Source organism: Salarias fasciatus, chromosome 8 (assembly GCF_902148845.1).
Source record: "Salarias fasciatus chromosome 8, fSalaFa1.1, whole genome shotgun sequence".
Taxonomy (NCBI): Eukaryota; Metazoa; Chordata; class Actinopteri; order Blenniiformes; family Blenniidae; genus Salarias; species Salarias fasciatus.
In genome coordinates, this window is record NC_043752.1 from 21,961,858 (window position 1) to 21,986,247 (window position 24,390).

At 52.1% G+C, this 24,390-nt stretch overlaps 2 protein-coding genes across 2 annotated transcripts; both read right to left on the reverse strand.

Annotated features, from left to right (window-relative positions):
• Window positions 1-3,855: 3,855 nt before the first annotated feature.
• Window positions 3,856-14,534, reverse strand: LOC115392910 (1-phosphatidylinositol 4,5-bisphosphate phosphodiesterase delta-3-A-like). The gene is made up of 16 exons (XM_030097577.1): window positions 14,444-14,534; window positions 11,323-11,378; window positions 11,141-11,252; window positions 10,312-10,540; window positions 9,868-9,997; window positions 8,389-8,614; window positions 8,036-8,237; window positions 7,796-7,940; window positions 7,052-7,204; window positions 6,745-6,894; window positions 5,017-5,170; window positions 4,822-4,938; window positions 4,546-4,724; window positions 4,317-4,452; window positions 4,096-4,245; window positions 3,856-4,004 (listed from the first exon to the last, which is right to left on the reverse strand). Exons 1-16 carry the CDS (start codon window positions 14,532-14,534, stop codon window positions 3,856-3,858), a joined length of 2,379 nt encoding a protein of 792 aa, XP_029953437.1.
• Window positions 14,535-16,596: 2,062 nt separating this feature from the next.
• LOC115392911 (microfibril-associated glycoprotein 4-like) lies at window positions 16,597-23,381 on the reverse strand. The gene is made up of 7 exons (XM_030097578.1): window positions 23,315-23,381; window positions 20,239-20,397; window positions 19,364-19,513; window positions 18,573-18,611; window positions 18,301-18,397; window positions 17,260-17,427; window positions 16,597-16,841 (listed from the first exon to the last, which is right to left on the reverse strand). The coding sequence occupies exons 2-7, from the start codon at window positions 20,245-20,247 to the stop codon at window positions 16,597-16,599; spliced, it is 708 nt and encodes a 235-aa protein (XP_029953438.1). The 5' UTR covers window positions 20,248-20,397; window positions 23,315-23,381.
• Window positions 23,382-24,390: the final 1,009 nt, after the last annotated feature.

Consider the following 24,390-nt stretch of genomic DNA (forward strand, 5'->3'; position numbering starts at 1 on the left):
CCCAATATGGCGGAGGAACTGTGGCGAAGAGGTCACGTGATGAGGTCAAATCTTCACAAATAGAGGAGAACCTATCCAAGCACGACGGAATAAAGTAAACCCATAAGCAAACCTCATGTGAACTTTGAGTCAGAGTCCGGCACAGACTGATGCTCAGTCAGCGGGGTGGCGCCCTCTGGTGGTTACAAAGTGTAAAACACAACTGGAAGTCCTCAGTTTGGACAGAAGTGAAGATGAATGAATGGCTGATGGATGGAAGTTTAGACGGCAGCATTAAGGTCAACACTGATAGACTGAAAAAAGCGGCAGGAAGTGAGACGCGCTTTCACACTGATGTCTTTATTTCCTGTGAAACGTCAGTTTGAAGATGAATCCTTTACTTTGGTAAGTTCAGACTCGTTTCACCACACTGGACGGCATTTTCTCTTCATCATAATTAACACTGTTCTGATAAATATGTAAATAACACATCCTTAAAAGTAAAGCTGTCATACCGATGCTACATGTTTTTCTTTTATGGGAATATAATCCCATTTCAACAACACGAGCATCGACATCTGATTTGTTTTTCACATAAATAACATCTGTCTGTAATGTTCACACCATTTTCATTCAGATTTTACTCCCTATTTTTCACTGGGACTTTAAATCCTGATGGACGTTTTCAGGAGAGAGTCAACAAAACATGAATTTCTGCTATGGGTGTTCAACATATGGCTGGCGGGAGAAACCGGGCCCATCAGGGCCCATCAGTGGTCCCATGGAAGAAAACTTCACAACCTTCAACAAAGAAGGAACGTCAAGTTGAAATCTGACGTCTTTTTCTGCGTGAATGTGAACTTTTGCAGGTTTTGTAAACATTAATTGAACCATTTCTTTCCACTGAACCTTCAGGGTTTTCACTTAAAGACTATACAGAGATAATGAAGGCGTCGTCTTACTGGACGTTTGGTGAAATCGGTCTGAGTCGACTTGGAGACAGAATCACAGCTAAAATACGAGAGAACACAAAGAAAAAGAAAAGACAGACAGAAGGGAAGCGTGAGGCGGGTCTGCTCACAGTACACATGGTCTAACAAGCTAACGGTAAGGCCACAGGTCTCTTATTGCATCAAGACTTTGGGTTTCTACAGGGAATATATCATACAAATATAAATATAGATACTGATATTACGCTGAAGGAAACTACAGCAGGCAGCACAAGAAAAAACACTGATACACGTCTGAGCCGCTGATCAGCCCAAACTTCAAACAGCCGGCGACACAGAACCAGGACCAGGACCAGGACCAGAACCAGGGCCAGGACCAGGACCAGGACCAGAGGGGGTCCGGCTGGAGGACAGGAGTTGTGTTCCAGGCTTCAGCAGACGGAGCAGGTGAAGGAAGCAGCTCCTGGTGAACTAACCAGTGAGTCGCTCCTCTGTGAGGAACAGGAAACAGGAAGTGACCCCTGCTGTCAGGAAGAGTCTGCCAACAGGCTCCTGACGCGTTCCCCTGAAAGCCCAAGGCCTTTTAACAACGTGGGCATATTTTCACCTGAGCAGGTTCTGAAGGTGGAGAACGAGACACGCTGAGAACACAACACTGTGTGTGTGTGACCGACCGCTCACACACACACAGTCACACCGTCTTCCTGGTTTCACATCAGGAGTCTCCAGAGAACAGACGGCTGTTTTTCATATTAAGGTGCATTAAGGAGTTTTTCAACTTTAAAAATACTTATTTTCCACCATAAAGATGTTACACATTTTTAATGCTGTGTACAATGAGCCCTGACATATTCATTACCAGAACCTCTAACAGGCTAAACTGTCACTTCAAAGTCACAGTGTCGGTCCGGCTCCAGAATTTTTTGGGGGAGAATTTGAAAAGAATGTCATAATGAACGCTCCGGCTGGCCTGATTTAGTTAGGTTTCGTTTTGTCCGCCATTACTCCGCCAGATCCTTAGTGAGCAACAACTGAGCAGGATCTTCCAGGAAGTCAGAACAGACTGGCTTCTAGCACTGCAGCTCCACACAGACTCCACCAGGGAGAAGACACTGACATCTTACTTCTACTCGCTACTAAACGAGCAAGGAAGGAGTTCCTCTCTTCCATGCACGCGAGCCACAGGCAGTGTTTCACTAAGCTGCATTACGCCCAAGGCCTGCAGGGGACGCTGTTTCACATAAAACGTGCAAACTCCTTAATGCACCTTTAAGAAAATGGTTTTCCTGTTTATCATCATTATTATTATGATTATTACTGTGTGAAACTTTGAGTGACGTTTAGTTTCCACTCAGTCGAAGAATGAAACCCTGAATAAAGTTTCTGTTTCTCACAGTCAAATACACTGAGAGAATGAAGAGAAAGTTCTCTGGTGCCTCCTGGTGGCCATGAAGCTCCTAACCAATAGAAATCAGGACACTGAAGCAGATATGATCACATCTGAAACCCTGTTAAGTAGAGAAACAGCGTCTCATTCTGCAACCCCCGAAATCAGAGTCGTCTTTTCAAATTAAAAGCCCTCAACTGAGTCGTGTTCAAGCTGTACTAACTCAAAACGCAGAGTTTCACCTTTCACTGATTTAATTCTGGCGATATCATTTTAAACCTGAGCGTAAAATCACCTAACATGTCAGAGTGACGCTAGCAGAGAGCAGGAAACTCACTGAATGCTGCGATTGTCTTTTAGACTGAAGTCTGGGATTGTTCCCGTCACACTGTCGTTTCAGCGTCGGTTCACTACAGTCAGTCAGGCTGTAAAGTTCTGATGAATGATGAAGAGGAGGAGGAAGATGGAAACTCCGTCAGCAGTTAAACCATGTCGCTCAGTACTTTAACTGCTCTGAACGGAACTCTGAGCCTCGCTATATGCTACATGCTACATGCTAAAGAGTTTCAGGGTTCACACAACAGTGATGCTACATGCTACATGCTAACATTTTTCAGTAGCTAAAGGTTAGCACTCATCAGTAGGTCCTTTGACGAAGTTCTGCTTCTTCAGTATTAATCCTTCTTTGAAGCCAGTTAAAAACAAACAGCGTGACTGCTCTGTCACGTTAAAATACAGTAAAATAAAAAAGATGTTTCTGCTGGTGGATTCTGGGGTTTCCCTGTTTTCTCCAGGTTGCAGTTTGAGTTCATGTTTGGACGTCTGGTTCTTCTCCTGCTGCTGGAATCTGGCTGAATGTGGTTTAATGTAGTTGAATCTGGTTGGAACTGGTTGAATCTGGTTGAATCTGGTTGAATCTGGTCGTCAGTCTTTCTGAGTTCTGGTCCATCAGACTGATTTTATGGACCAAACAGGCTGATCTGATCCTGGGGGAACTGATCAGGAGCTGCTGGACGCTCTGCCACGTCTCAGATGGACCACGTCCGCCGTCATGGCGTCAAAAGAGCTCCCGGAGGGACGAGTCCACCTCCACCTCCACCTGAAGCAGCAACAGCAGGACAGCGGTGGAGCAGGTGGGGGTTCAGGCCGGTCTCTTCTAGATTCTTTGAGCGTGTATCGATGTGTTTTCCTGGTCGTTCAGAGTCGTCTGGCGGTGCGACGTCTGTTTGAAAACCTGAACGAACCCGAGCAGACCACATGGACTCAAGGTCTGGTCTTGACGTTCCGTCCAGACCCAAGGACTCGAACCTGCAGCCGGAGACCCTGCTGCTCAGGGGCAGGTCTGGAAAATCCAGAGAGTGGGCGGAGTCATGAACAAGATGGCGGCTCCAGGAGGAACCTGACTGTAAACATTGAATACTGGCTTTGCCCCTGACTGGAGCAGAATCTGAAGTGGCCCCGGCCCCGGCCCCGGCCCCGGCCCCGGCCCCGGCCCCCGCCCCGGCCCCGGCCCTGGAACCGGCCCCCGCCCCTGGGGTCTCAGGGTCTCTTGGTGGTGGCCTTGGCGGGGGACCCGGTGGAGGACTTGGACGGAGCGCTGCTGCAGGCTGTGATCTTGATGTGGACGAAGAGCGACGCCGGGGAGATGCTGGAGCCGTCCAGCTTCAGCAGGCGGACGTGGCGGTACCCTGCGGCGGAGAGGACATGGCGGCGTGAGGAGACAGGAGACGTCCCGACCGAGACAACGCCGCTACCTGAAAGCCAGAGAGGCTCACACACCGGTCCGCAGGCTGCCGAACGGCAGCGTGAACTGTCCCAGGAAGTCGTTACTGGACGTGTAGTCGTGGTCCTCCACCATGAAGCGGACCAGAGCCAGGTCCGGGACGTGGACCGTGAAGTTGAAGGTGCAGTCCCAGCGAGGACTGAAGCCTGAAACGGAGACTCACATCACGGGGCGGAAGACTTCCTGAACGGGGACAGGGACAGGGACAGGGACGCACCGTTGTTGTCCACGTGGTGGGTCTTCTTCTTGTTGTTGTCGATGGGGACTCCGTGGACCTCCACCCAGACCTGAGGGTCCACGATGGACGAGGGTTTGTCCCACTCTGGTTTTGGAAGCTGCTGAGCTGAAATGACCTGCAGTGAGAGAAGAACAGGTCCTCACTGGTACCGGTCCAGAGCCGGGTCAGAGACAGCGGCTCGTCTCCACCCTCATCACGTCGCTCGTACCCGGACTGTGAGCAGGGCGGGCTTGTGTCCGGGCCCGCCGCCCACGTTCTCCGGGTTGAAGGTGGTCTCGTGGTGGCACATGAAGGGGGGCTTCAGGACGTATCCGCACCGGCCGTTCTGCAGGAAGCGGCCCTGGTTCAGGTCCATCGGCTCGCCCGGCGTTTGGAAGTTCAAGGCGACTGCGAGGAGACAAAGACAGCGGCGATAACGAGTCTGACCAGGACACAAAGACCGAGGACATGGGGACAGACTGAGGGAGACGCCTGCCGTCCTGACCGATCTGGCAGCCGGCGTTCCACATGTCCTGAGGGTTGTAGTTGGAGGACTGGAGCCTCTGTCCTGACGGGTAGACCCTGCTCAGGTGCTGGCTGTTGTGACGGACAAACTGCATCCCTGCAGGGAGGAAAGAGACCCCGGTGAGCGGGGAGGCGCCGGCGCCCCCTGCAGGGCCGCCCCGCCTCCACGTCTCACCGGAGTCTTTGGCGTGCCGGAGCGCCTCGCTCTCGGAGAACGAGGACATGTCGGAGGCCGGGCTCCTGGAGGCCTGCTGGAAGCCCCTGAAGGGGACGCTGCGGGTGTAGACCACCAGGTCGGACAGCTCGGGGCTCAGCTTGGACACGGCCGGCTGGAGGACACAGGAACCACAGGGTGAGTCTGAACAGGGGTGTGCGAAATGACGATATAAGATCGTTAAGGATTATAACGCCAGGACGATCTCATAAATCAGATAGACTAGCTAGCGTTAGCTTGCTAGCTACCTACCGATAGCGGTTCACAAGCTAGCATGAGGGATTTTATACACAACAAATCAAAGAAATGAGACAAGACACTCAGTGAACATATCATCAAGTTAACAGCTGAAACGGCCCTTTATTCTGAGAACTAGTGGAGCGTCTTTGAGTTTATGGGATGATGAGGGGCTGCAGTTCAGTGGAGACAGAGCCCTCTAGTGGTCATAGAGCACAACTGCAGTAGAAAAAGATAAATCTATGACGTCTCGTGTAACCGGTTACATCTCGGCAGAGGTGGCAAGAAAGTACTTTCCCATGCCATGTTTCTGTTGTGCCCAGTCAGTTAACAAAGGGCGGGGCTGATTTGAATCACCTGCAACAAACAGTTCTGGGCCCAGGTGATCACAATCAGCCCAGCTCTTCCAGAACTGACTGGCTACATGGAAAACATGGCATGGGAAAGTACTTTCTTGCCACCTCTGCACCTCGGTGAGAAGTCCCGGTTAAACTTGTAGAAAAAATTGTAAACGTTGACACCTCCAGAAAGAGGTAACTGAAGCAGTTACTCATTACCTTGCTAGAGACATGGGTCCCATTAAAACTCAGCTGAAAAGCTATTTGGTGTGTTTAGTTTTTTGTGTTACAAAAGTGCACTTTATTGCTGTTCATTACCTTGTACCTTAATTTTTAAAGTAGATAAAAGCCTTGATCTCTGAACAAAAATTTGGTAACACTTTAAGCTCCCGGTATAACACATTATAAGTAGTTATAAACACTCATACATGATCACAATGCTTTATAACTCACTATACAGCATGGGGTTAGGGTTAGGGCCTGGCATTGTGATCAACTATGAATGTTTGTAACTATAGCTACATGTGTTATAATGGCATTATAATGCTTTCTGAATGTACTTATAATGTGTTATACAGGGGGGCTTCAAATAAAGTGTTACCAACATTTTTTTCAAGTATTATTCACTCAGGTTATAGACGTTGAAGTTAAACCGTTTCTGTTCTAAATTGTTGCCCTTTAAGAGGTAACCAGCTGCGTTTGCATTTTTATTGACCCTTTTTAGTAATCTATTTGGTGTGTTTAGTTTTCGTGTTACAAAAGTGCACTCCATTGTTGTTCATTAGTTTTTATGTTTGTGTTCATTACACATTTTGATTAGAAAAAAAACTGTACTATTTACATTAGAACCAGTTTCTTTGGATTAAATTGTCTTTTTTTCTTTCAGGGTTTCACATATTTAAATACATTTTATACGTTTTATATGTTTAACATTGGGGGAAAATGGTCAAACTTGCAAATATAAAAAAGAATCGTGATAAAATCGTGATCGTGATATTGATTTAAAAAATGGTGATATGATATTTTTGCCATATCGCCCACCCCCTGTCTGAACCCCCTGAGCGGTCCGCAGCGGGGGACGCAGCGCCCCCTCTGTCTGTCTCTGGAAACACACCTTCTGGTCCTCCTCCTTCTTCTTCCTGGTCCTCCCGTCGGACCGGCCCGTCTCCTCGTCCGAGGAGCTGAGGTCCGAGGAGCTGCAGGACAAGTCCTCCTCCTCCACCCTGTGCTTCTTCCCCTTCACCAGGATCTTACCTGTAAGGTCCTGCTCTCACACACACACACACACACACACACACACACACACACACACACACACACACACACACACACACACACACACACACACACACACACACACGCACGCATGTACTGAGGCTGGTTCCACCAGGTTTCAGGGTGTCTCTGCGCTGGCGTCTCACCTCGGGGGACGGCAGGTAGCGGGAATCCAGGCCGTCCAGGGGCCGGGACAGCAGCTTGTCCCCCAGGATGCATTGCAGCTGGTGGGCCATGACGGCCTGCTGCTCCACGGAGCAGTGGTTCTCCAGGGACAGGATGAGGGGGAACGGCGAGGCCTGCAACAGGACAGGTTGTACAGTCCAACAGGCCGTCTGAGACCACCACAATAAAAGTCTCCAGGAAGCATTAACATGAGAAACGCTCCAGTCAAGGTTCTCTTATCGAACAGAGAAGCAGAGTTCCCACAGCAGAACCCGAAGCAGAGCAGAGGGAGGAGCGAGTGTTTGACAGAAGAGCCGAAACCACCACAATAAGAGACCTTCTGCACCCAACAGCACCAGGACTTACTAAAGCTTCCTCCTCTTCCTGCTCTGAGGAGGCTCAGGTGAGACCTGCGGTCCAGAGACATGGTCCTCCGTTCAGACAGGTGGAAAACACTGAGAGGTTCCAACAAATCAGAAGAGCTGCGAGTCAACAACACCATGTTCCTGAGGTCTGCTGGATCCAGTAAACCTGAAGATCACAGAGGACTCCTCCTGATTCCAGAGGAAGACCTGGAACGGTTCTACTGAAGACCTGTGTTCTCCGGATCAGAGAACGCCACAAAGACTCACGTCTAGCAGAGATTCAGCAGACTAGTCAACAATCAGAGAGGTTTTCAGGGGTCTGGACCGCTGGAGGAGGACCTGCAGGTCTGGATTCCTCACCTTGAAAGCGAACTCGTTGATGGTCTGGACCACGTCCACAAACGGAACCTTGGAGGTCAGGGTGTGTCCGTGGTAGATGACCGGTTCTCCTTTATCTCCATCCCAACAGTCCAGCTCCACACAGCGGCAGCCCCCGTTCAGGGCCCTGAGGACCAGATCAAGACCATCAGGACCACAGCAAGACATCAGGACCACAGCAAGGACTCTGACTAGCCTCAGACCATTCTGGCCTGGACTCACCGGATGTAGGGCTCCACGCTGCTGTCCCCGGTCAGCTGGTCCTTGGTGAGGTAGGTGTTGTGGGACGAGGAGATGAAGTAGTGGGACAGCGGCCTCCTCATGTCCTGCTGGACTCGGGCGTGGTCCGGGTCCAGGACACAGTTCTCCTTGGACAGCATGTACATGGTGAACCCGTTGGGGGTCATGAAGTGGTTCTTCTGAGCTGTACGGGGGGCGGGTGTAGCGATCAGGACCGGGTAATCCAGCAGCAGACAACACAAACATCTGTCTGGTCCCGAACATCTGGACCGTCAACAACCCACGGAAATAAGAAGTCTCTGAAGACCTGGACCGCCGTGGCGGCCTGTTCCTACCCCACTGGTTGAGTTCGTAGGTGAGTATGAGACTCTGGGCGTGGACGAGCGAGGCGTCCTCATTCTGCTCCCTGAGGAACTCCGTCAGGTCGGCGGTGGACAGAACGCAGCCGTTAGCCGAGTACCGCAGGAAGACGGCGTCCAGCTCGGGTCTCCTCAGCAGCTCCCGGCAGAACTCCTCGATCTCCCCGTGGTCCAGACGCCCGTCGCCCGAACGGTCACACTTCTGAGAGACACACACACTGAACACACACTCTCTGGGGGCCTGCCTGAACACACACTCTCTGAAGGTCTGCCTGAACACACACTCTCTGAAGGTCTGCCTGAACACACACTCTCTGAAGGTCTGCCTGAACACACTCTCTCTGGAGGTCTGCCTGAACACACACTCTCTGAAGGTCTGCCTGAACACACACTCTCTGGAGGTCTGCCTGAACACACACTCTCTGGAGGTCTGCCTGAACACACACTCCTCTGGAGGTCTGCCTGAACACACACTCTCTGGAGGTCTGCGTGAACACACACTCCTCTGGAGGTCTGCCTGAACACACACTCTCTGGAGGCCTGCCTGAACACACACTCTCTGGAGGTCTGCCTGAACACACACTCTCTGGAGGTCTGCCTGAACACACACTCTCTCTGAAGGTCTGCCTGAACACACACTCCTCTGGAGGTCTGCTTGAACACACACTCCTCTGGAGGTCTGCCTGAACACACACTCCCTGAAGGTCTGCCTGAACACACACTCCTCTGGAGGTCTGCCTGAACACACACTCTCTGGAGGTCTGCCTGAAAACACACTCTCTGGAGGTCTACCTGAACACACACTCCTCTGGAGGTCTGCGTGAACACACACTCTCTCTGAAGGTCTGCCTGAACACACACTCTCTGGAGGCCTGCCTGAACACACACTCCTCTGGAGGCCTGCCTGAACACACACTCCCTGAAGGTCTGCCTGAACACACACTCTCTCTGAAGGTCTGCCTGAACACACACTCTCTGGAGGCCTGCCTGAACACACACTCTCTGGAGGTCTGCCTGAACACACACTCCTCTGGAGGTCTGCCTGAACACACACTCTCTGGAGGTCTGCCTGAACACACACTCTCTGGAGGTCTGCCTGAACACACACTCCTCTGGAGGCCTGCCTGAACACACACTCCCTGAAGGTCTGCCTGAACACACACTCCTCTGGAGGTCTGCCTGAACACACACTCTCTGGAGGTCTGCCTGAACACACACTCTCTGGAGGCCTGCCTGAACACACACTCCTCTGGAGGTCTGCCTGAACACACACTCCCTGAAGGTCTGCCTGAACACACACTCTCTGAAGGTCTGCCTGAACACACACTCTCTGAAGGTCTGCCTGAACACACACTCTCTGGAGGTCTGCCTGAACACACACTCTCTGGAGGTCTGCCTGAACACACACTGTCTGGAGGTCCGCCTGAACACACACTCTCTGGAGGCGTGTCTGACCTGGAAGAGGCTCCGGGCGTACTGCTCGCTCAGGTCGATGTTGATCATCTGCAGCAGCGTCGTCACCTCATCGTAGCTCATCTTGTCGTCGTGGTTCTGGTCGGCCCGGCTCAGGAAGGAATGGATCCAGGTGACAGCAAGATTGTCAAGGACCAGCAGAACCCGATGGTGGAGGTCTACACAGGATGCTAACCGCTAACCGCTACAGGTCTACACAGGACGCTAACCGCTAACTTAGAGGTCTACACAGAATGCTAACTGTTCACCGCTAACCCAGAGGTCGACTCAGGATGCTAACACTAACACAGAGGTTTATGGAGAAGAATGGAGGGGGGGGGGGAAGGTGGAGGGGGTGGATGGGATGTAGAGGTGGAAAGGTGATGGAGGGAGATGGAGGTGTGGAGGGGGCAGATGGAGGGGGTGGAGGAGGGAGGTGGAGGATATTGGTTCAGCTTGTCCTTGTGGCTCATGTTGCTGACCCGGTCCTGCAGGGTCCGGATGCCCCGGCTCCACTGCTCCGCCTCCTCCGGGCTCTGGCACAGCAGGTCCAGACTCCTCCGGCTCCCCTTGAAGACCACCGTCAGGCAGCGGGCCTCCATCGGCGAGCCCGACATCCGCCTCAGCGCCTCCGACTGGCAGCCCCGGCGGACGCACTCCACCTCCGTGACGGAGACTGTGGACGGAAAGGGGGGTGGAGGAGTCAGCTCCACCAGGTGGAACACATAAAAGACGGTGCAGTGGATCGCTCGCCTCAGGCCTGGAGCCTATGCTGCAGTGGTGCAGTGGATCGCTCGCCTCAGGCCTGTAATCTGAGTCTGGGCTGGAAATAGAAGGCTTCAGCTGACACACCCTCATGGAAGGTATCATCAGCTGGAGGGTGGAGGATAATGAGAGGGTGGGGCTCAGACCCAGGGAGGGTTCTGGTCCTGGTCCTGGTTCACAGCTGATTCATCCATCCAGAGAGAGAGCGGCTGGGATTAAACTGATGGGATTAGACTCGCTGCACTGCCACAGCCTGTCGCTGTTTCTACCAGCTGCAAACAGACTTCAGCCACCAGAGGATGACGCTCCTGAAGTCTGGTTTCATCCTACAGACCACAAACCTGCCTTGCTCTGGGGCATCGGGGTAATCTGGGTAAACACTTCTGAAAAGAAGCGTCCAGAAGGACACAGTTCACTTAAAAATCAAAAACACACATAACAGCAGTTCCAGTGTCATCAGACGGTTCTGATCCGGTCCCGGCCGGGTTCCGCCGGTCCCCACCAGACTTACAGGACTGCTGCTCTTTGGCCCGGCTGGACGTCTTGTGGGACTGACACCAGACGGTGACGCCGTCCTCCAGCAGCCTCAGCGTCCGTCTCTTCTGCCAGCGAGGCGACCGGACCTAGACCCCGTCAGACCGACAGCCGTCAGAACCCGCCCCGCAGGAACACCCGGTTCCGGATCGGCCGTACCTTCACCATGCTGGAGCCCTGCAGCATCCGCTTCACGTCCTCGTCGTCCTGGACTCCTGCAAGACCCAGAGACCGTATAAATATAACGAAGCTGAAGTGTGAGGGAAAAGAGAAATGTATTTTTTACACCACCAAAAAAAGACATCTGGACGCCCTGAGAGGTTCCGGGAAACCCTGAAAGAGACTCTGGTCACCACTGATCTACAGCAGCACTGGAGGGACGAGATGTGGCCCTGGTCCTGGTCCTGGTCCTGGTCCTGGTCCTGGCCCTGGTCCTGGCCCTGGCCCTGGTCCTGGCCCTGGTCCTGGCCCTGGCCCTGGTCCTGGTCCTGGTCCTGGTCCTGGTCCTGGCCCTGGTCCTGGTCCTGGTCCTGGCCCTGGTCCTGGCCCTGGCCCTGGTCCTGGTCCTGGTCCTGGTCCTGGCCCTGGTCCTGGGTTAGGCAGTCCTCTGGGGACAGCTGGATCAGTTAAAGCCAGTCAGCATTTAGCTGCAGGATGAACCAGGGTTTGGTTCTGAGCTCTTAAATTGCAGCCGTGCAGCAGATGACGTGAGGACTGAGGTCCAGATGAGAGGCTTTCAGCCCTGTAGTCTGTCTCCACGGCGACGTCCTCCTTCCAGACCGAGCTTCAGGACCGGGAGCCTCCTCAGACACTGATTCAGTGGTTCCGGTTGAGTTCTGGCCTCTGTTCTGGGCAGCAGGGATGGACCCGGTCCCCGGAGCTCTGGGCGGGTCTAGGCTGGACCTCCTCTAACCACAGCGGCTGATGAGAGGCCGCCGCCGGAGGATATTCTGGGCTGTGGCTCCAAATGACAGAGGAGGCGCAGAGCAGAGAGCAGGGTGGCGGCGGAGACGTGGAGCCATGTGGAACCGCTTTGATCCCCTCCAGAGGGGTTCCTGGTCTCCAGACACTAGGAAAACCTGGAGCGGCTCCAGCGGAGCGGCTTCCTGCTGCCGAGCGTCGTTAGCTCCACGACCCGCCCAGCCGGAGCCTTCAGGACCGGATCAGATCAGAGAGAGCTGATCCTCACAGTGGGCTTTCTCTTGGCACCGCTGTGACTGAACGCTGGAGACAACCCTGTCTGTGGACATTTGTCCTCCATTTCTGTGCTTCTGACTTCTTCGGTGGTGTTTCTGGGCCGCGGTCGGACAACCAAACTTGTCTCTCATGTTTGTCTCCAAAGTGTGTCCGCTGTCCCCGCTCCGGACCGATGTCCGTCCAGCGCGATGTGAGGAATCTGAGTTATGTCCAGCAGCCCCCTTATCTCCCCGCCACAAATAAACATGTCAGCGCTGTGGTCCGGGTCCAGTTCTGGAGGAAGACCAGGACAGACCAGTAGGACTCTGAGCTGCTGGGGTCCAGGACAACAGAGGGTCCCTCCAAAGGGGGGTGGTCCTCTGGTCCACCTGGACCCTCTTCATTGTGCTACTTGGGGCCTATCAGAGGACCAGGACCACCAGGGCCAGGACCAGGACCACCAGGGCCAGGACCAGGACCACCAGGGCCAGGACCAGGACCACCAGGGCCAGGACCAGGACCACCAGGGCCAGGACCACCGGGGAAATTAACTTAAATAAACGCTTCATTCTGAATTTTTATTTTCTTTCAGATCAAAACTCTTAGTTATTTTTCTCAAGTGAGATCAAAACACAGAATTCAGGGTTTTTTTCACAGACTCATTATACAGACACAGAGCATCTACAGAATAAATGTTTCTATGAGAAAATCAGACATGAAGGCCGAATTCTGTGATTATTACCAGTTTAACCAGAGACTGATGTATCCTGAGGAGGAGAGGAGGAGGAGAGGAGAGGAGGAGGAGGAGAGGAGGAGGGGAGGAGGAGGAGAGGAGGAGGAGAGGAGGAGGGGAGGAGGAGGAGAGGAGGAGGAGAGGAGAGGAGGAGGAGAGGAGGAGGAGAGGAGGAGAGGAGGAGGAGAGGAGGAGAGGAGGAGGAGAGGAGGAGGAGAGGAGAGGAGGAGGAGGAGGAGAGGAGGAGGAGGAGAGGAGGAGGGGAGGAGAGGAGAGGAGGAGGAGAGGAGGAGAGGAGGAGGAGAGGAGGAAGAGGAGGAGAGGAGGAGGAGAGGAGGAGGAGAGGAGGAAGAGGAGGAGGAGAGGAGAGGAGGAGGAGAGGAGGAGAGGAGGAGGAGAGGAGGAGAGGAGGAGGAGAGGAGGAGAGGAGGAAGAGGAGGAGGAGAGGAGAGGAGGAGGAGAGGAGGAGAGGAGGAGGAGAGGAGGAAGAGGAGGAGAGGAGGAGAGGAGGAGGAGGAGAGGAGGAGGAGGAGAGGAGGAGAGGAGGAGGAGAGGAGGAGGAGAGGAGGAAGAGGAGGAGGAGAGGAGAGGAGGAGGAGAGGAGGAGAGGAGGAGGAGAGGAGGAAGAGGAGGAGAGGAGGAGAGGAGGAGGAGGAGAGGAGGAGGAGGAGAGGAGGAGGAGAGGAGGAGGAGAGGAGGAAGAGGAGGAGAGGAGGAGGAGAGGAGGAGGAGAGGAGGAGGAGAGGTGGAAGAGGAGGAGGAGAGGAGAGGAGGAGGAGAGGAGGAGAGGAGGAGGAGAGGAGGAAGAGGAGGAGAGGAGGAGGAGAGGAGGAGAGGAGGAGGAGGAGAGGAAGAGGAGGAGGAGAGGAGGAGGAGGAGGAGGAGAGGAGGAGGAGAGGAGGAGAGGAGGAGGAGAGGAGAGGAAGAGGAGAGGAGGAAAAGGAGAAGAGGAGGGGAGGAGGAGGAGAGGAGGAGGAGAGGAGAGGAGGAGAGGAGGAGGAGAGGAGGAAGAGGAGGAGAGGAGGAGAGGAGGAGGAGAGGAGGAGGAGAGGAGGAAGAGGAGAAGGAGAGGAGAGGAGGAGGAGGAAGAGGAGGAGGAGGAGGAGGAGGAGAGGGGGAGGAGAGGAGGAGGAGAGGAGAGGAGGAGCGGAGAGGAAGAGGGGAGGAGGAAAAGGAGAAGAGGAGGGGAGAGGAGGAGGAGGAGAGGAAGAGGAGGAGGAGGAAGAGGAGAGGAGGAGGAGGAGGAGAAGCTGAGGAGTCTGGATGTGATGAGGACCCGCTGAGGGGGGCAGCATGCTGATGTGGGGGGTACCGGGGTACCGGGGGTACCGGGACCTCCCGGGTCCGAGCGGCGGGGGGACAGACTCTCACCCAGGTTCCTCAGAGGGTCGATGGCCTTCAGCTCGGACGTCCCGGCTCCGTTCTTCCCCCGGGGGGCTTCTTTCTTCCTGCTGCCCAGCATGATGGGCAGGAGACGGGCTCTTCCACAGGGACTGGACCGGGATTGGACCGGGACTGGACCGGGACTGGACCGGGACCTCTACCGGGACTAAACCGGGAATAGACCGGGAATGGACCAGGACTGAACTGGGACCTCCACCGGGACCTGGTCCTCCGTCTGGGCGGAGAGGAGCCGCACCGGAGCTTTTATTTATGAAGCGCGAGCTGCGTCAGTCAAGCTGACGTCACCGCGTCACGGGAGGGCTTCCTGTTGCTTTTCAAAATAAGAGCTAAAACACACACACACACACACACACACACACACACACACACACACACACACACACACACACACACACACACACACACACACACACACACACACAGTCAGTGCAGTCCTGTTATTCTGAAGCCAAGCCGTCGTCCTGTTAATCTGAGAGCTTCACAGCAGATTAGGCGGGATTACAGGAGGCCTTCAGGTCTCCTCCTCTCATCCATGAAGTCAGGTGACTGATGGGAGCGGAGCTTTTGTTCCCTGTAATTGGGGTAATGGTGCTTCACGATATGACACGCTGACCGCCAGTGACCCCATGAATTAGTGAATGAATTAATGTGTCACAGCAATGGTAGCACCCAAAACCAGGTCTGGTTCTGCAGGAAGTCTCCTCTGACTCTGGTCCTGCAGAAAGTCTCCTCTGACTCTGGTCCTGCAGGCTTCTTCCTGTTAACAGGAAGCTGGTCAGGATGTTGTTGTCCAGGACATCAGCAGGTCTGACTCCAGGTCCAGCAGCTCCTCCAGCAGGCGGTCAGGGCCTGTGGCGTTGAACGCCGAGCTGCAGTAAATGAACAGCATCCTGGCTTTGACCCCCTGGACCTCTGGGTGGTTCAGGACTGTGTGAAGAGTGTGTGTTGATGGCGTCCTCTGTGGACCAGTTTGACCCATAGTCAGGCTGGTATCGGTCAAGGTTCCCTGGGAGATATGCTTTAAAGTGCTGGAGGACCGGCCTTCAAGGCACCTCATCACCGGACACCAGCGCCACCGGTCTGTAGTCTCTGAGGCCTTTAATGGCTGCCATCTTCACCGGGACGATGGTGGCAGTCTATAGACGGGGCGGTGCTTCAGCCAGTGACAGGGATCCACTGAAGATCCCAGCCAGAACTGGTCAGCTGGTCTACGCAGTGTGTAAAGTGTGGCTGATAGCCATGACTTGAAGAAGCTGTTTCCTTCATCCACGAGTCATGCGTTCACCTTCGTTGGTGAGCTGCTCATGATGTTTGCTGATGTTTCGCAAACTCAGAACTAGGAAAGCTACAAAAGGACAAGATTAGAGGCAAGGGACAAGACTAAAGTCTAGACTAAAGACCAAGGAAAAAACTAGAGACTAGAGACTGAGGCCCCGGAGCCAGAGGGCTAAGCTAGCATTAGCATCAGGTGGGATGGATATAGAACACCACACTGGGTTCCTCCTCCGGTGGCACCGACCCACCAGTGCGAGGTCGAGCCAGAGAAAGCCCGGCGTTCCGGCAATGTCCTCTGGGATGTCCCGGGACCCTGGAAACTCTGCCGTTACCGCCCTGTGACACGGAACTCCTACATCTACAGCTGGGCTCGGGTGTCGGAGAGCCTCATACTGTTCACACAGCAGCAACCACGCAACACTGAACCAAAACCACCGATACTGGAGCTGCTGCATCCCAGAACGGCGCCATCTAGCTGAAAGACACCTGTCACAACTGCAGCAGTGAATGTACTGATGTGGAAGTCAGCCAATAATAAGATTTTTCCATCAGGAACAGGTTTATTGGCCATATTTATTCAGAAGTCTTGAAAAACAAAAAGTACAGATTTTTAATTGATTCCATGGTTGGCTGTAAATGATTCCATTATTAGTTGGGCATAATAAGTGCTGTACAAACTTCAAACGGTGCTGAATACAGCGCTTAGAATGGGGAGAAGTTCAATTCCTTGAATCATTTTAAGCATGGTTCTATTGTACCACATCATTTTAAAACCTGCACAGAGTTTATTGCTTTTTTACAGCAAATGACAACAAGAGTTTGGCTCGATCTTCACGAGGAACATTTTATTCCGCTTCGCGGCGGATCTTCATGCTGAAGGCCTTCAGAGAGTAGTCGGAGCCCTTCCACGTGTGCCACACCACCCCGTCCAGCTGCGGCCCCCAGGCGTAGATCCCGTTGGGGTTGGTCTGGTAGCAGTCCCGGTACCAGAATGCGGCCCGCAGGTCCTTGGCACAGTTATTACTGTCACTGTCGCTGTCTTTGTCAAAGGTGGAGAAATTGCGATTGTTGTGGTACGTCAGCGAATCCCCTGCAGACAGACAGGAATCAGAGCTGCAGCGTATCAGGAAGCACCGCCTGGGCGATGTTTACGTAGCTAACAAGAGACATTTGATTAACTCAGAATCAACCCTGAGTAAATCTGAGTGTTTTTAACGGTGCGGTTTCAAATGTTCTTTTATTGTCTCGAATGAACACCAGCAGTGTTTTTTCTGTCTTCATGTCTCCCTTGATTTTCGTGCCTTCGCCTCAATATCACAACAGATCAGAGCATTTAGAGTTAGCCTAGCATTCCTGTAAAGTGTAGAGTATATCCACTGACCGACGAACCCAGGTCCACCACTGACCGTCAGGAACAAACCTGGAGGACGTTAGAATGGATCTGGTCTGTTGTGTTTATGTCTTCATGGACGTGTTCTCACAGCGCTGTTCCTAATCCCGTGACTCACCGGCGCCTCCGTCGGTGAATCCGGACACCTTCAGGGTGTACTTCACACAGCCGGGACCAACAGAGAAGGTGGTGTAGCGAGCGTGCACTTTGCGTCCGGTGAAATCCATCATGTCCACGTAGAGCTCGTACTTCTTCTTGCGAGTCAAGTTGTGGATGTTGTCCAGACCTGAGCACACATTCATTGACATCTTTGTGGAATTAGTTTCAACTGTGTCTTCCCTGCTGCAGAACACAGGCTGGTCACACTGGACGGGGGACATGCAGGGGGACCAGGAAGGGTCTGGAGTCAGGCCCTCTGCTGGACCTGCTCCTGTGTTTGGGAAGACGTTTCACTGCTTCATCAGTCAGAGGAACGGGGAGAAATGTGTCATCTGAATGTTTGATAGTAGAAAAAGAACCACCTCCACATTTCTAAAGCTTTTCCATATTAGAAGATAAAACTGTTAATATGTGTTGGTGATGAGACACGATGAGAGGGTCCATGGAACTGGAGGCTTTGGCCTGCGTGTTAGTGTTACAGTCTGTTATTGTCTGTTACGGCTACCGTCTGTGACTGTTACTGTTATTGTTACTGTCTCTGTTACAGTCTGCTGCTGTTACTGTCTGTTACTGTTATTGTATGTTAGTGTTATTGTCTGTTAGTCTGTTACTGTTTCTTACTGTTACAGTCTGTTACAGTTACAGTCTGCTACTCTTACAGTGTGTTACTATTACAGTCTGTTACAATCTGTAACTGTTACAGTCTGTTACAGTTTGTTACTGTCTGTTACTAGTACAGTCTGTTACTATTACAGTCTGCAACTGTTACTGTTTTTTCCTGTTACAGTCTGTGATGGTTACTGTTGCAATCTGTTATTGTTACTGTCTGTTAGTCTGTTACTGTTTGTTACTCTTACAGTCTGTTACAAACCGTAACTGTTACAGTTCGTTAGTGTTACTGTTACAGTCGGGTAGTGTTACAGTTACAGTCTGTTAGTGTTACTTCTACAGTCTGTAACGGTTTGTCACAGTCTGTTGCTGTTACCATCTGTTGACTCACCCAGCCAGTATTCTCCTTCAGCGTTTCCAAAGCCTCTCTTGTACTGATCCCAGGGTCTGTAGAAGTTTATGGAGCCATCCATCCTCCTCTGGATTACCTACACACACACACACACACACACACACACACACACACACACACACACACACACACACACACACACACACACACACACACACACACACACACACACACACTTATAGAGACACACATCAAATACTCAAAGTTCTTCTGTGCCCTCTTGTTTAAACGTGATCAGAAGAGGATCTTACTGTCCAGGTTCCTCCATCTGTTTTCATGTCACAGTACACCTGCACACCAGATGAGATGAGATGAGATGAGGTGAGATTACAAGGTTTCACATTGATGTGTTCAGCTCATTCTGTTCTGTTCAGTTTGTTCTGTTTAGTTTGGTCTGTTCTGTTCAGTCCGGTCTCTGTAGTTCAGTCCGGTCTCTGTAGTTCAGTCTGGTCTCTGTAGTTCAGTCCGGTCTCTGTAGTTCAGTCCGGTCTCTGTAGTTCAGTCCGGTCCCTGTAGTTCAGTCTGGTCTCTGTAGTTCAGTCTGGTCTCTGTAGTTCAGTCCGGTCTCTGTAGTTCAGTCCGGTCTCTGTAGTTCAGTCCGGTCCCTGTAGTTCAGTCTGGTCTCTGTAGTTCAGTCCGGTCTCTGTAGTTCAGTCCGGTCTCTGTAGTTCAGTCCGGTCTCTGTAGTTCAGTCCGGTCCCTGTAGTTCAGTCCGGTCTCTGTAGTTCAGTCCGGTCTCTGTAGTTCAGTCCGGTCTCTGTAGTTCAGTCTGGTCTCTGTAGTTCAGTCTGGTCTCTGTAGTTCAGTCCGGTCTCTGTAGTTCAGTCCGGTCTCTGTAGTTCAGTCCGGTCTCTGTAGTTCAGTCTGGTCTCTGTAGTTCAGTCCGGTCTCTGTAGTTCAGTCTGGTCCCTGTAGTTCAGTCCGGTCTCTGTAGTTCTGCAGAAGCAGAACTCTGTAGTTCTGCTGGGTCTGCTCGGTTCAGCCTGTCCGGTGTTGCTTGTTTTGCCCTGTGCAGGTGGACCTGAGGAGGGAGGAGCGGTACCTTGACGGGATTCCAGATGTCACTGGGATAGATGGTGTACACCGCGCTGGGCCGGTTCTTGTAGTGCTCATAGATGTCCTGACAGTCCAGCGGGTGGAAGTTGTTGCTTCCATTGGTTAGCAGCGACTTAAGAAGGACGACCAGCAGCAACTGAAAAAGAAGGTTCATGTTGTCACAGGAAGGGAAACTGCTGGAAAGTCCAAGAAGTCCAAGAAGAGACTCTCTTCATTCAGTCATTCAGATTCTGTACCGCTTCTGTTCAGGGTCAGAGAAATTCAGAGGTGAAGAAGGAGCAGAGTTGTCAGGAGTCATGGAGAACGCCTCCCATGACTCTGATGTGCAGAGAGCGCTGGTCAGGAATGTGTTTTTCGACAGAAAAGTGACATTTCAGCGTTCCGCTAATTGCTGCAGGATTTGCATAAAGCGCCGGCGTGAGGCACGGCGGAGGGACCATCATGATTTGTGGCTGCTCCGCTGCCTCCGGCCCGGCCGCGGGGGAAATGTCAGCTCGTCACATTCCTTCAGGTCTTTTACTGTAGAGATTAAAGCAAGTTATGCTCGGTGGATAAAGACAACAAGCGGCGGTTTCTTCCAACTCATCTTTCAAACTTAAACTGAAAACAGGAGCCCAGGTTCGGTCGTTCAGTCTGATCAGCTGATCTGATCTGGCTCGTTCAGTCGGATCAGATCAGCTGATCTGCAGTCTGACACCAGTCAGGAGGAACGACTGGAGTCAGACTGCCGGGGACGAAAAGCCAAAACATCAAAAGAAAACTGCAAACTCCACATGGGGTGAGCAGGATGCAGACGGAGCGCTCTGGAAGCGTTTCTCCGGGGAGGATGCTGGCGGCGAGGAGGAGGAGCTCCGGACTCACCTTCAGCATGCTGAGCAGCTCCGCTGAAAACGCCTCTCCGGAGAATAAAGAGCTTCGCCGATGCTTCTGCCGCTCCCCCGTCCCCGGGATTATATTGGGGGGGTGTGGCGGGTCGCGCTGGCGGGCCCACCAATCGGAGCGCAGCGATCACTTTCCACACTGTAATTATGACAGGCAGCATTCTGGGTCAGCGCTGCAGGAGAGGAGGAACCGGTGGGACGGTGACCGGGACACCCCGGGCGTCACACCTTCACACCGCCCAGCGAAAAACATGTCAGTCAAAGAAACCAGGCCGGGAGGCTGAGACCAAGAGGGGGGGGGGGGGGCAAGACAGGGGCAGCAGGGGGTCAGAGCAAGGTCAACAGGGAGTCCGGTCAGGGTCAAGGCTCTGATCAGGGTCAGGGTATTTTCTCTTTGTAATCTGAGTATTCTTTTTCTTTCATTCTCATCTATTTATTAAATAAAGTCCCTGACTTGGCAGAATCTCTCTCCACGCACCCGTACCTGTGGTGATCAAAGCAGTGGTCTTCAGCCTGCAAAGAGGCCGAGACACTCAGTCCAGAGGACCATGAGGACTGCAGAGGAGGTGTGTTCTCGAAGCGTGAGAGAAGAGTCAGTGCATCAGTGACTTCCTGCTGATATCTGCAGTCTGACTGATCTGGAGAATGTGAAGTCATTGAAAACTGTTGTTCTCTGGAGATCTTGGTCTGTCATGTTCTACAGGCTGGACAACTCTTCTTTTGGACAGATTCTTATGATGGCAGGCAGCACTCCTCCATGACAGACCAGCCTGTTCACAATAGACCCAGCAGCACCTCGAAGGCTTCAAACCCAGCGTTCAGCAGAAGAGAGCTGGATGGAGCGACCCCCCCACAGGGTCCGGCAGCTGCAGTGTATTTCAGCCAGTTTCCGCTGATCGAACCTTGTCTCTCTTTGGCCCCTGTTCTCTTCACTGGTGGTTTTGAGTCTTTCAGAGTTTTCATGGAAATTCACAACCCAAAGCAGTGTTGCTGTGGTGAAAGTCAACGTCTCAGCACTTCAGGGTGAGGGTTAGCTGCCAGTGACAGGAAGACACGTCACTGTGAACACTCGGCCGCCGGAGCCGGTTCTTCTGGAAGGTCCGGACGATGGTGAGGACCAGCTTTCAACGTCCAGCCTGGCAATCGAGATCAAGCTTCGGTCCGTATTACAATACTGATCAGCTATCTATTGGTAAATGTTTCCATTTTTGGCTTTATCACCTGGAAAAAGGCCAAACTGAAGAGGTTATCGTGAGGCACATCGGAGGCGCCCTGAGAGGACCCGGAGGAGCGTCTGGCTCATCAATAGAAGGAGGAAGAACTCACACCGTGTTCCCTCCAGACTGCTCTGGGCCTCCATCGGCCTGACGGACATTCTGGTTTGGAAACAGGTTCAATCAGAAAACACTTCTTTTGAACTGCATCTGCTTCGGGGAGGAATCAGCCTCATTCCACAAACTGGCTTCATTCCTCTCAGACCGGCCTCGTCACACATTCTTCTGTGTTCACGGTTCTGTGAACGGCCGGCGGTTCCTCCCTCCTCTGGAGGCCGACAGAACGAGTGGGAACGTCTCCGGTTGTCTCCGACCTTCACTGCGTCGCTGTTCTTGTCCTCCATCACCCTGTAGAACAGGGTTCTGCAACCTCTTTGCCCAAAAGAGACATTTTTGTGACTTTCCACTAAGTCAAGTTCACTTGAAGCCATAAAGCTTTTCACATGCAAAAACCAGATCTTTAGATATATTCATGAAGTTTTAACTACAGCTCAGAATAGTGAACCTTTGAACACATTTAACCATGTTTTTTTTACCCTTTTTTACTGTAATGTTCCTCTGAAGAGTGAAGAGTATAGGTCCTAGAACAGAACCCTGTGGAACTCCATATTTAACTTTGATCTGAGCTGAAGAGTCATCACTAACATTAACAAAGTGGAACCTGTCTGTTAAATATGATGGAAACCAGTTTAATGCCGAACCTTCAATCTCAATAATATATTCTAGTCTCTGTAGCAGGACAGAGCCCAGGACCGAGACCAGGACAGAGACCAGGACCGAGACCAGGACAGAGACCAGGACCGAGACCAGGACCGAGACCAGGACCGAGACCAGGACCGAGACCAGGACCGAGACCAGGACCGAGACCAGGACAGAGACCAGGACTGAGACCAGGACCGAGACCAAGACAGAGACCAGGACAGAGACCAGTCCTCTGTACTGTGATGAGCTCTGAAACCTGATTGAAAAGACTCTAACAGGTCGTTGTTATATAAATGGTCACAGAGCTGACTCCAACAGCTTTCTCTCGGGTTTTAGAAATAAAGGGAAGGTTGGATATTGGTCTGTAACTGGTTAGAACTCCTGGATCAAGGGGGGCTTTAGAGGAGAGGTTTGATAACAGAACTTTAAAGGCCTGTGGAACATAGCCTGTTACTGAAGTTGATCTGATCTAATACTGATGTACTGATCAGGGGGAAAATGTCCTTTAACCAGTCTGGTTGGGATTGGGTCTAATGTGCAAGTTGTAGGTTTAGATGAGGAACTCAGAGTTCAACAGGATGAAGCTGGATGGTTGTGAGTCAGGTTCTACTGACAGATCTGAGGATGTGGTTGGTTGGTCTGGGACCACTTTGGGTAGAGTGCTTTCAATTTGATCTCTAATAGTTCTATAGGTCTACACCCGGTAGTGGTTCTTTAAACTAGAGGTCGACCGATATATCGGGCCGATATTTGGACATTTTTCTCCATCGGCCATCGGCCGTATTTTCTTTTAAACAGCCGATTTTTGATCTGTTGTATAAAATGACGCAAGTTTTGATCAGGCACATGTGCGGGCAGCTAAAGCTGCCGCTCAAGAAAGGACCCCTGTGGCACGCTGCTGCATAGATAACATCCATGTTCTGGTCCACACAGCAGCAGGTCCCTAACTTCCCCGGACCAGATGAGAACACCATGAAGGACTCTGGGATCACTGTTCATTCATGCTAGGAGCTAACGCGTTAGCATCCTTTATATCTGCAGCTGTTTGACATTTCTGCCAGCAGCATGGTTTCCCCTCACCTCCCGCTGTCCCACTGAGGACACTGCCTCCTCAGGAAGTCCTCCACGGTCCCTGGTCCTCGGTCCGCATGCGGCTGCTCCTCTGAATCGGTCCCTGCAGGCACCCATACTTCTGACTTTAAAGTCGGAATTCTGAGAAGAAGTCAGAATTCTAGATTTTTTTCCCCAGTGGCGCTAATCCTCTTCTGTAGAACGAGACGTTCTGCACGTGGTGTGAAATGTTCTGCAAGACAGCTGGCGCCAGTGTTCTTTAAATACTCAGACGTTCTCAAAGAGCCGATTGATTGATTGATTGATTGATTGATTGATTGTCCTATCAGGGTTCTGTCAGCTGAGTGAAACACTGACTGAAGCCTGGTGAGACTCTGAGCTGAGTGCAGCTGCTGGGCTTCTGTGAGTGAACTGCTGGTTCCCTGATCCCAAGCAGCAGTTCTGCTTCCGCGGTTCTCCAACATTCAATGAACCAAAATGTTCATTCTTTTTTCCATCCTCTTTGACCTGATTATTAAAGGTTGGAGGGAAAAAAAATCAACATTTATATATGAATTGTATGTAATATTTTGTTGTTTCCATATATGGTTAATTTGAGGCGTGTTCCAGGTTCCTAACAGAGACGTAAATATGGCTCAAGATGAGCTGAGATATATATTTTCTCTTCAGACATATATATTATATATTAAGAAAGAAGGACCAGAAACGAGGCTTCTTTTCTTACTCCACATTCTCGCTCTGTCAGTCAAACAAAGCAGTGCTGGAGGTTTTTATCTGTGGCGCTGTAGCAGCTTTGTGCGGCCATACAGCGACACCTAGTGGTCCCTGATGGTAGTGTAGCTTATATAAGTGAGATGAACAGCCAAACCCTTAAAACAACCGGTGACCTTCATCCAGAGCCTCTGCTAACCCCTGGACCCTGCGCTGAGCAGGAATCCTTCATCCAGCCGTCAGACGGCACCGTCTGCTGCCCCGTTCAGCCTCCGGCAGGAGAGACAGCAGCTCCTCCACGTTCTCCAGACACTCGCAATGTTTCATGAAGTAGATGAGCTCAGATAGCGACCAAAACCCTGTGCTTCGTACCC

What these genes read in the sequence shown, in the direction of transcription:
- LOC115392910 (XM_030097577.1), bottom strand. Translation starts at nt 14,534, where the DNA reads ATGCTGGGCAGCAGGAAGAAAGAAGCCCCCCGGGGGAAGAACGGAGCC. An exon ending in ACGCCCGGAGCCTCTTCCAG is followed by an intron (nt 8,615 to 9,867) that starts GTCAGACACGCC and finishes TGTGTCTCTCAG; the next exon opens with AAGTGTGACCGTTCGGGCGA. An exon ending in CCGGCACGCCAAAGACTCCG is followed by an intron (nt 4,939 to 5,016) that starts GTGAGACGTGGA and finishes TCCTCCCTGCAG; the next exon opens with GGATGCAGTTTGTCCGTCAC.
- LOC115392911 (XM_030097578.1), bottom strand. An exon ending in CAGATGGAGGAACCTGGACA is followed by an intron (nt 18,398 to 18,572) that starts GTAAGATCCTCT and finishes GTGTGTGTGTAG; the next exon opens with GTAATCCAGAGGAGGATGGA. An exon ending in ATTCACCGACGGAGGCGCCG is followed by an intron (nt 16,842 to 17,259) that starts GTGAGTCACGGG and finishes GTCTGTCTGCAG; the next exon opens with GGGATTCGCTGACGTACCAC.